The sequence below is a fragment of the Lepidothrix coronata genome, unplaced genomic scaffold (genome assembly GCF_001604755.1).
Source record: "Lepidothrix coronata isolate B3197 unplaced genomic scaffold, Lepidothrix_coronata-1.0 Scaffold45, whole genome shotgun sequence".
Classification (NCBI taxonomy): Eukaryota; Metazoa; Chordata; class Aves; order Passeriformes; family Pipridae; genus Lepidothrix; species Lepidothrix coronata.
In genome coordinates, this window is record NW_016690225.1 from 4,119,504 (window position 1) to 4,131,661 (window position 12,158).

General features: G+C 37.1%; 1 protein-coding gene across 1 annotated transcript in view; it reads left to right on the forward strand.

Annotated features, from left to right (window-relative positions):
• Positions 1 to 12,158, forward strand: part of AGPAT5 (1-acylglycerol-3-phosphate O-acyltransferase 5) — a 55,366-nt gene that overhangs the window by 25,842 nt on the left and 17,366 nt on the right. Inside the window, exons 5-6 of the mRNA XM_017814551.1 lie at positions 1,084 to 1,174; positions 10,630 to 10,791. Of these exons, the coding sequence (XP_017670040.1) occupies positions 1,084 to 1,174; positions 10,630 to 10,791 (253 nt within the window). The remainder of the gene's footprint in view (positions 1 to 1,083; positions 1,175 to 10,629; positions 10,792 to 12,158) is intronic.

Here is a 12,158-nt window from a genome sequence, read left to right on the forward strand (position 1 = left end):
CCTGTGTGTCTCTCTCTGAGTTTTTATTCAACTTGGTGTCTTTACATGATGTGGACTCCCACTTGTCAGTGTCTTCATCTACTCACTGATAATCCTCCTTGGACTGTTTTATAAATCCACAGTCTCTTTTTCTTTCAAATATTTCTTGAGATTAAGAAGTTAGTGTAGGCACAGTAGGCATTTCACTGTGAATGTGTCAGCTCCACACTAGTTACCATTTGTGGCCATGTCTCCTCTGCAGATGAACCCCCAATATGAAATTTTCACTGCTTAAATGATGTTTTGCATCAGCTTTGTTTATAGGAGATTATGCAAGACACAGACACTAAAAAAGAAAGAAACCTATGTTCTGTTTCAAAGAAAATGAAAGATTCATCACATTTGACTGGTCCTATTTGGGTACATAATTTTGCACTCAGATATGCAGATATTTAGGCAAAATCATTACCTCTGTAATGATTTGAGAACCTATAGGTTGTTGCTGAACAGGCAAGTGAATGAATTAACTTGGGAAATCTAACCTTGCAGACATGCATGCTTAAAGGAATGTGCCTTTAAAGTACAAATTACACTAAACTATGAGTTTCAGTTCCTAATATATTTAATATCCAGTGTGGTGAGAGGAATAGAGGCTTGTAAAGTAGCTGATCATGGATGGAATCAAATGTATATTTCAGTATAAGGAAAGACTAGAGGCAAGAGCGGTATTAAAGAAAAAAATTTCAGTCATTTGTGACATACTTGCCTGTCTTTTCAAAATCTCTTAAAACTGATACTCTTGTTGATATTAACTGCTCCTGACTTGCTGACTTTTGTTGACAAGTGCCATCTCCTTTCCTAAATCACCTGGACTACTTTCTATGGTGTATTTTCAAAAGAAATTATTTTGAACCTTGAACAGTAAGTTTGTTAGAGCTAGGAAATTTTAGCTCAAGTATTCTGATTTTCTTTGGATCCTTACAGTAATCAGTGGTGTGAGCTAACTACAATATGGACCTATCAAGTATTGATAATTTCTGTAAAAGCAATCAGTTTACATTTATTATAAGAACTTGTCTGTTTTGTTTCTTTTTAAACCCACAGATGTATTTAGTGATTTTTCCAGAGGGGACTCGTTACAATCCAGAAATACCAAAAGTCATTGCAGATAGTCAATCATTTGCTGAAAAGGAAGGTAAGCATAATAAGTCTTGAAATAATTCTTAGTTACAGTGTTAATATATATAATATAAAATTGTTATATAATCTGAAGATAACCTCACCTTAACTGGACTATTAAGCCTGCCTGATTAGTATTTAAAGGGTTAAAATAGCATAAACTAGTGTTTCTCTTACCAGAAAGTAAGATTATAGTAGCTTATATACAGATATTTCATGCATTTCACATTGTGCAAGAGTAATAATATTCCAGAAGGCTCTCCATAGTTTCTGCCTATATCTGTGTATTTATTTTCTCGTTCAAGGTTGTAGGAATTACCTGCACTGAATCAGGGCTGTTCCACCTAAGTTGATATTGTAGCTCCAATTCCAGTTATTAACCAATATAAAGAGTATTTTGCATAGTGATGGTTGTGCCTTAAAAGAAAAAGTCTTCCATCACTTAATTTTTAATTAGCATTAATACTCCTGTGGCATTTTGGTTTTCTTCCTTTCTCACCTTCCAGTCTCAACCTTCTCTTGGTTGAACTTTATTCTGAAGTCACTTTGGTTGTTGGCATTGTCTCTATAACCACAGATGGAATTACTTCATCTTTGGAAAGGCTCACAAAAAGCCAAAGGTCCCAAGCTTTTTCATATTTTTTGACATCATATGCACAATACATGTAAACTCTTAAGTCCAACATGTTCGGTGAACATGTTTCCTGGTTTTGTTTTTTCCTGTTGACCAAAAGTGAAATAATTCACTCTGGAGGTAAACAAAGAATAACAAATAGGTCTGGTAAATTCATTCCTGTGACACACTGAAATGAATTCACAAGTATGTGAATCAGCCTGTTGATATCATCAAGTTATTAAGTATTGTTAGCTCTTCTCCAAAAGGATACATGCTTTTCTTCTCCTTGGGAAGAATGGAATTTGTTTGCGTGTATGAGCAGGAGAGCTTAAGTCATAATGTATTTGTTCATTGCTTCAGTTTCCTGTCGGAAATGAAAGTCAAATGTTTCATTTAGCTTGGCGGTTCTTTGAGAGTTTGGGGGGAGGTGGTGTTTGATAGGGATTTTTTTCCTCTCCTCCTTTCTCAGGGAAAAGATTTTTATTGCTATTACTTTAATTCACCTCTTAATTATATCTCTGCAGTCTGCAAAACAGTAAAACACTACTTTTGTACTTTCAGAGCACCTGTTTTTTTCTCCTAGTGCTCTTCTCTCCAGTATTGGTCTGCTTTTATTTTGTAGGATTACTCCTTTTAAAAACTCCCATGACAAATAGTTATCAAAAAAGAAACAGCTCCAATTCTAGTGCAGAATCCTCTAGATCTGCTTTTCCTCACTGCAAAATTCTTTTGTGGTTGGTCTTATTGTTATGTGGAGAAAATGGGAAGCAGTCTGCACAGAACCCTGCTCCTCTGCGTGTTCACACAAAAAGGTAGAAACTCCCTTGAACTGGAGCATCCCTCATACAAGCGTGCTGAGAAGCAGGATGGGTGACACCAAGAGCTGCTACCAGACTGTTCTGAAGACTGGTCCACGAGGCCCATACCAGTACAAGGCACATACCAGTACACCAGGGAGCTGTGAGAATGGGGAATTCCACATGGCAGCTGGCAGGATGTGATGACAACTCCCCAGGGTCCCACCATGCTACTGCACAGCACTGCTGGCCCTGGCCTGCGGCTTCCATGCAGGAACCCCAGTGCCACCACAGTCCGGGCTGGATCCTGTGGCTGCAGCATGGGAGCCGTGGCCTCACCAGTCAGTCACTACGTGCTGTGCTGGTTGTGCTCCCTGCGAGTGTGTGAGCGCTGTTATGTTACATACTCAGCTGAACTAAAAACACATGATTCCACACTTGTCTGAAAGATCCTGGAGGCTTCTTATTTCCTACAGTTTTAGGAAGGGTAGTAATGCCCAGTAGTTCTGCCAATCAGAGGAATGAGGACATACTGTAACTTACAGTTTAAAATTGCACTTCATTCTTCATGGGGATATAATAAAGTCTAATAATTTAGTCTTGTCATCTTAGTATATTAGTTACAGAGCACAGTGCTTCAGGGTTGGCTTTACAGACATGTAGGGAAATTTTTTTATTTGTTTTATACCTTGAAATGTAAGCTTTATAACGCTTTTTTCCTACATTTTGGCCCAATTTTATGTTGAAAAAATAGTGCAAGTGTAATATTGGAAATAATGGTTTAATTAAGAAGAATTAAACTTGAAACTGATGATAGAACCAGAGCTATTACACCCTAAGATAACAAAACTATTCCTAGAGCACAGGCCACAAGCATAACTCATGTTTATCATGCTGTCTGAAATACTGGTTTTTACATTTGTGTGTGTATGTACTTTATTAGTTTTGCAGAGAGGAAATATAAAAAGGTTTTGTGGAATTTGTGTTTACTTTTACTGTCCATGAGCTGGATCCTCATCTAGAATAAAGGTTCATTGATTTAGGCAGAACTGTTGGGCTGAACTTAATTACCTGCTCTTAGTGGGACCAGTTAATGAGCTGCATCTCGTATCGTGATGGTCTTTTTATGTAAACACTAGTTTTGGACACAGTTACAGGCTCTTTACAGTTGGTCCTAGGACCAGTTCAACAAAAAGAAATGTAAAGTGAGTTTAAAAAATAGCTTGGGTTGACAAACAACAGAATATTTTGACATTGCTGATTTCAACTATTATGTCTTTCCTCATTGGTATGAATATATAAATAAATCTTATCTGTCTGAGAATAGGATGGAAAGATAGCAAACAGCAAAAGAATTTACAGGTGCTTGTGGTCACCCTTGAAAGAGGAGCAACTTTAAAAAATGCTGATAATAATTCATGTAACAGTTTGTTTTGCTGTAGGACTTGGGTTCTACACCAGATCTTGAGTCCTAGCAAGAGCAGGTGATTTCCCTCTTTCTGAAACACAAGGAAATCAAATATACAGGGTAAGTCCAACAGATGTGGGTAGATCTGGATGATTAAGTTGAGGCTGAAGGCCATCAAACACAGAGAAACTTGTAGGGAAGGAGTAGAACTGTACTATTTTTAGAAAGCAATAAATGATACTGTACATTAATAAATTAAATCCATGGCCTGTTTTTTCAAATTTGTCATTAACTGCTTTGCTAAGTTCAAGTTAAATGTACTGCCATGTTTTTTTGTTTATTAAAACCAAAGAATGCCAAAAACATCTAGAGGTAACATTGATTAGAGTTAATTAATCCCCTAAATTAGGGGATTCATATATGTGGTTTTCATGTTGGAGCCTGACATGTGTATCAGCCTTCAGGCACTGATCAATTTGACACAGCAAAACTCTACTCTAATTAGCTTGAACTCCATCGTGAGTTCTGTCCACAGTTGTATTCGGTGAAAATAAGCAACAGAAAGTTGCTTACTTCCAAGTATACTGATTTTACTGTGATGACTGAAAATGTTGTCATCGAGGGATAATGCTAGTACCCCCAGAAACTCAAAGATTACTCATTCTACACATTTTAAAAGTGGCAGAAGATTCCAGTCAGATCAGATTCTTACCCCAGATGGACCAGGAAGTATTTTAAACACAGAATATGTTTGTTTGATTGCATTGGGAAAGGAAAAATGCTACTCTTGAAGTTTAAAAAAAGAAGAAAAAAATTACCTCTCTAAAACTAAGTTGTTTGGTTATTTGTGGTAGGATTAATGTAGGAGTTATTCATAGAACAAGTTGAGAAAATTATTCCGGTATTTATGTTATTTGGCCAAAATAACAGTATTTGCTGGAATTTCACAGCTACAGCAAACTACATAAGCCAGCTGTTGCCAGAATATTAGCTAGAGGCTTCCAAGCTGAAGGAGATGTATACCATGTAGCTGGATTTGAACCTGATACACCTAGTTGTCCTCTCCTGGTGGAAAGCAGGTGTCTGGGTAAGATGATTCCAGCAATTGCTACCAGGATGGGCTCTCTCTTTCTCTGTTTCAGCATGATTGACAATGCCTGTGTTTCTAATGGGATGTCTTGCAACATTCTCGTAATCAAATATTTCTTCTTCTCCTCTCTTGAACAACTAAGAATGTGATGTCATGTGTTTTTGCTCCTTGTCTCCTAAGCTTTTGCTTTCCATATTCCAGTATTTAAGTATATAGACAGTAATCAAGTTCGCTTTCGTTTTCCATTGTGTGGGAGTAGCCAGCTAATGTGATTCCTGTCTTCAAATGTGATGCAGTCATTCAGTTGACTTACATATTGGTGACCCCTTTCAGGCTCTGATATATGAGTTTAGGCATCTTAAAAGTGCAGGAATTGTCCCACACTAGTTAGTGGGCTTAAATTGCTGAATAGTATCAATTTGTAGGTGGCACTCATATTTTCGTGGGGATTTAACTAATCTTGTCATGATAGAAGTGGTAATTTTTATTGTATCTCTTTCATTCAAACTGTGAATCTTTTAAGCTTGGATCTTTTTAATGGTATTGGACTATAGAACCAAATATCTATAAAACCCCACAAAATACATGATTATTATTTTTTGTAGCAGCTTCTGGTATAAAATTTATTCCATTTATATGTACCCATGTAGTAGATTTCTCATCATTTTGTAGTAGTCAGTCATAGAATCATAGAATATGCTAAGTTGGAAGGGACCCATCAGAGTCATTGAGTCCAACTCATGGCCCTGCACAACACACCCCAAACAACCACAAATTTCTTAGGTTTTATAGTATGAATTTTATCCCAAATGTTAAGAAATGGTATTTTAAACAATTGAAAATAAATAGGAATAATCCAAACCCCTCCTACTCATAATATTAGTAACTCTTAAAAGTCAAAGCCAAAGGGATCAGAAGCTTGTTAAATTTAACTTATTTTTGCTGAATGAAGACAAAACAATCTTCCCTGGAAAAAGGCATTTATGGAATTTTGCATTAAGGTTTAATTTCTAACAAAGGTCATTTAATCAGGCAAACATTTCAGGTATTCATTTATTATCTTTCTTGCTTTTATGCAGAAAAGTTGCTAATGTAAATGTTTTTTAATGCTGAGTTTATCTTGACGAATATCTGCTTTCTGCTAAGATGTTTTTCTGTGCAGGATATGCTTATCTCAGAATTGCTTTTACAGGTCGTATAAAAAAGAGGTGTTTCAACTGAGCTAATCGAAAATGTTTCCCTTTCAGTTGGCATTAGTTTTAGATTGTATTCTAAAGCAATACAAAGTATTTAATATCCATAAATGTTATTTGGAACTGTCTTTAAAGAAAGTAGCTTTTGGTGATCTTTTTTTCTATACTTCCGTGTAAGCAGGCTTATTCTAAAAGTGCACATTGAGATACGGAAAAGAGAATATAATTTTTAAAAAGAGTGGAGTATGGACCTTGAGTAGCATTTGAGACACCAGCTGTTAGGATGAAGAAAGGGTTTCTGTTATTAAAAGTCATCCCTAGAAATTAAGTTTAGAAAAACAGGAAGCTACACTGTATTTCTGTAGATACCCATGACAGAAGAAAGTGTACCAAGGTGTGGTGTCTCCCATGTCTTGCCGTGGGATGGTTATACTCTTCCTGAGATTACTTGCATTTCCTGTACTTTAGTTCGTGGTAAAAGAAAAACACTTTTTACAAGAGCATGCAGTTTTTTAATACTGCCATCAGCTGAGTCCTATTTATGTAAGTCAATGGAATACAAGTGGATGAGCTCTCCCACTATATGTTATTTTATGAGTCTAACTCTGGTTTCAGTAAGTAAAGCTTTGATCCCTGGAGGCGTTCCAGAAAGCTGGTGGGAACTCAGAGTTGGGTCAGTGTTTGGGACAGCACGCATAACTGCAAAGCTTTCAGTCTAATATCATCACTGCATACACATTCACATGAGAAAGGAAAGATTTAACTGGTATTGAAATCAATTTTCAATTTTTCAAGTTTTTCACCCTGGTTCCAGTTTTTGTGTTATTTTCAAGTACGTGGTTTTATAGGGGGGAAAAATCCCTCAAACTAATTCTGACATCCACTTTCAGTGAGCACATAACTTTTGTTGATGAAATGTAGTAATGCTAATGTAATGCATAGAGTATTCTTAATTTAGATCCAGGGGTTTTTGTTGTTTTCATTTAAAACTGTAGTGTGTGCACATCAGGGGTACAAATATGACTAATGAAGCCCAAGTTTGAAAATGTAGATGGCCTCCATGTACTGAACTGCTCTGTGAGTTTTTGGCATAGATGAAGGGAAGAGCAGTCTTCTTCACAGAGTTGTACTTAGCTACTATTATATGTAGCTTCACCCTGAGAGGTTAGATAAATAATGTTTTGTTTGGTGGCTTTTTAGTTTTTTCGTGTTTAGATGTAAAATTCGGTTCTATAGATGTTAATGATTTGGGCTTTTGTATTTGCCAAAGTAATTATTTTATTTCATTCAGTTTTCTTGCAGTCTTTCTGAAGTAATTCTGCATCTTACTATCATGTAGTAAATGTATGATATTTGAAGTATCATTGCTCATCATATTTCTTCAGGTTTTCACTTTTTTTTATGTCTGTTTTTCAATCAAAAGTTAGAAGAGCAAAGCTATAGCATTTTAAGGTAGAGTATTACATTATTAGTAGTATCCAGTTCATTTTCTTTGGCATTTAAAGTAAAATATCATGACCTCAAATACTGTGACGGAGGTTCTAACTTAGTATTGCACAACATTAAAAACAGTTTAAGCACAGTGTGTTTTGTGAATTGGGTGCAGGCAGCTTGCCAAGGTAACTATACTGTAACTACTTGGATTTAAAATCTGTTATGTTGATTTTAGCAAAGATCATCAAGTAATTGCAAGAATGTGTGGTAATGTTTTTATAAAACAGATTCTTTAAAAAGATGTGCTGAACTTGCTACAAGTTTGTCAGTATTTCTGAATAATGAATTGTAGACTTTATCAATTTTATTTAGATACATACTGATTTTGTCCTTAAACTCTCAAGAGTTTACTGGCAGCATGTGGAGTAAGAGTGACTTATTCTACAGTTGCACTTCACAGGTTGTCACTGACCATATTCATCACCAAAATTGGCCATGAATTAAGAAAAACTATGCAGTGAATAGTCACAGATACCTAAATTAATAATTTGTCTAGAGGATTCAGTTCTCATTGAAGCATATTTTCACTTTTTCTTCCTTACAGTAACAGTCTGGTTAAGGGGAAGATGAGTTGGGCAGGAAAGGAATGATAGTGTTTTTAGAATAAGTTTGGGAATTTGGCTGAACAAGAGTTGTGTTGAGTGTAATGTCAACACTAATAGAGTTGCTGACAAAACACTAGAATATTCAATGCTTCATTTACAGCATAAACATTTTGAAACATAACATAATTAGATGTTTGATGTAACAGTTCACAAGCTAAGAAAACACTACCACCATGTTATGCTTCAAAATATTTACATGATCCATATAACATTTTGCATAGACAGTTATCGCTATTGCCAGTAAAGCATAGAACAGTTATCACTATTGCCAGTAAAGCATAGAACAATGACTTCAGAAGGAGTGCTAGTAAACACCCTTTTATCTCAAGGAGATCCTTAGCAAATACTAAGAAATCAAGATAATGATTTATACTGAAATTTTCAACTCTTAAGAATGAGCAGTTTAGAAACTGTCTTACAGTGATGAGTAGGTATTTTCATAATTTTAGACCAAAATATGCTTTGCCCAGCAAGGGAATTCAGTACAAAATCAGGACATAATATGTAATCCTTTGAATTGATTTTGCAAGCAGAAAGATATCAAAAGCAGTATCACAATACTTTTGTTTAGAAAAACTTCCGCATCATCTATCAGGAACCAATAGCACCAGTGGATGGTTCTTTAAAAATGGACTGAAGAGTAAACCAATGAAAAATAGGCTAGAAAGGAAAAACCAGAATTTTATTCCAATACTTCTCTGTCTTCTCTGTTGGAAAGATAGATATCCTATAGCAAAATAGTGAAAATTTTTGCATAGTGTGATTTTTTTTTTTCTAGAAGCCCTTTCAAGTAAGCATGGAAGAGTTGTGTTCAGGTCATGAAAAGGTTTTGGGTTTGGTTTTGTTGGTTTGCTTGTTTTCATTTTGAAAGTCATTGTATATTAAAATTCTGGAAACAGAATCAATTCTATAATTTTGAGCCTGGTGTATTTTTATGTTCTAAAGTGTGCTCTGGTGGAAGTGGTCAACTGAAGCAAAAATGGATATGAAATGCTGTTAAGACTTGCAGAGTGATGTTAAACCTGACGTTCTTTTGTCCTTGTCATACCAGTCTATGTGTCTTGGCCTGGAAAAGTTAAAGACAACAGTTGATTTCTCTCACTATGAATTTGTTAGTAGCCAAATCAATTGTAATAGGTTGTTCCAGGGAAGCAGAGAAGATTTCCTCCTTAGTTTTGGTTCTCAGTGCTGTATTTCCCCCCCCGCTAAGTTTACTGCTAGGACAGTGAGTAGATTAGGATTCAGTATTTTCTCTAAATTGGCTTGTCCTTGGGAAGTAAAATGCTGGATGAGCATTAGGCATACTTAAAATTCTCTGTGCTTATGCCTCACGTGCCAAATCTGTTTCTGATACAGAATTTCAGGAGGTGATGCCTGTGTGTTTAGTATTTCTCAGCTAATTTACTCTTTTTAACCTCAGTTGGGCACACATAAACAGTAAAGAGAAGTGCTGTTTCATCACTTGTAGCACTAAATCTGATGAGAAACTTGTTTAAACATGTCTTAAAATGGCCTTTTGTGGTCTCTTTGCAAACACGTGTTTCTTCTTCCCAGCACCCCCCAGGACAGGTTATCTCCCATGCAGGAATGTCCTGGGAAAGGTGTCCTGAGGTGTTTCCCATTGGACCTTGTTAACCCCATCCTGTGATTGGGTGTTCCTGTAAGCCCCTTGAGACTTCTAATTGGTTACTCTGTGAATCCTCCTAAACCCTATAAATGTAACACCCCCAACAATAAACTCTCTCTTGCCTCCTCTCCACGCCCGGTGTGCTGTCTCTGTGCCTGCCATAGGATGACGTGGGTGCTGGGGGGAGGGGAGGGCACGTCTCCCCTCCAGGCTCGGGGCCTGAAAAACCCTGTCGCTGGAGTTCCCTTTCCCTGTCCCTCAAGACGTCAGAATGGTTCATCAGATGGAGATGGAACTAGAACTGGGCTCCCCCACGCTGTGGGTGGGGAAAGGGATCCAGAATCACTCATGAGCCACATTAAAACCATTGCTGCTTCTAGAGCAGGAGCTATAAAAAAGGCTCTTTTGTTGAGCAGCCTTCCTCTCCTTAATATCCTTTGGGATTTCTGTTTCATCTTCGACATGTGTTCAGTAGAGCATATGCAGTGTACACACATGCACATTCTCTCAACTGAGAATTGAGATTGAACCTTTTGTGGTTTTGAGTGGAGATGCCTGAAGTTCCTTGGCATGATGTTCCTTTTGTGAATGTAGTCCACTTTCCTTTCAAATACTGTAATTTTTGATTTTTTTCCCTCTAGGACTTGCTATATTAAAGCATGTGCTGACACCACGCGTGAAGGCAACTCATGTAGCCATTGACACAATGAAAGACTATCTGGATGCAGTGTATGATGTGACTGTAGCTTATGAAGGTACTGTGGACCACAAAGGGCAAAGGAAGCTGGCACCATCTATGACAGGTGAGTTGATTGATGTCTTTTAGATAGGCTACAGCCATATACAGAACTGTTCATATACAGAATCAACCTCAGGTGCTTTGTAATGCTCTGAAGGTAATCTCCACAGTGCTTCAACCATCTTACCATCATTTAGTAGGGCGTCATTCTTCTCGACTTTACTATAGTTACCTGTGACATTCCTGCCCTCCCCTTCCCTATTCCAATTCTGCAAGTGGTCTTTGGAGTCAAAGTAAACTTGGAGCCATAGGCAGCAGGTGCCATTTACCTTCATGTTTCTTCTAGCACTGGGATTTGGCATTATCCTCAATTCCCTCTGCTGTGCTACATATGTATACGGGTACATAAGTACATCAAATTGCTGAAATGTGTATTTTAAAGGGAAAATGTGTAGTAGTAGTATTTTACTGGCAGTTTTTCAATTTGCTACGCATACCCAGTGACCTTACAAACAATTAACAGCATTTTATGGAAGCAGGCTTCACTTGCTGTAGTATTTTAAACCACCTACAGCACCTTAAGAGAATCAGATAAATTAGTTTTATGTTCCTTGAGTAATCTAACCAGAAAACAACTGCTGGGGTTTCTATAGGGGAAAACTCTGGGACAGAGCACTTCAGGGTTTGCTGTTTATTATGCTTGGTAGATAACTTTTTTTTCCTACATAATTCATTTACCTGCACTGCTACTGGAGGGCCAGATATCATCTTTCTTTCCATTTGTAGTTGATGTGTTACTCAGCCATATCTGTGCCTGACTTTCTGTTGCTAGTTGGCTCAAAGTGGAACTTTTGAGTCTTTTACACTACTGATTCCATGTGGGGGAAAAAAAAGCCACGGTAGTTCCGCAGAGCTGTTCAGAATTTTGAGCAAGTGTTGACTGAGGGACCTGGAGGATATGTCTTAGCTAACTCCCTGCTTCTTGGCTCACCCAATGTCACTGGGACTTGTTCCTTCTGCTGCTAAAAATAGTTTGTAGTGTGGCTGTTTCCATGTCACTTCATTAGCAGGTGTAACTCCTTCATTAGCACATGAACTACTTCCAGGTGCTATGTGATTAGAAATTCTGCAATTGTCTATTTTTACATTTTCACCCTGTTTAATATTCTTTTGGATAGGTGAGCAGCAAAACTGTTAACACTGTATATTGTTAGCACTTGTATAGTACTGTAAGATCTTAGGATGGTTTTACTTTATGTACAGTTTGTTCCTAATGGACATTTTTATGGCTAAATATCCAAAGTGATTTCAATTATTTAAAGTTTTTAAATATTTTTTAAGCGCCTTATGACTCTTTTACAGTACCCTTTGAACTGGGCAGTCTCCCTCTTGTCCCATCACCCAACTCTTCCTAAGACCCCCTCAAAACAA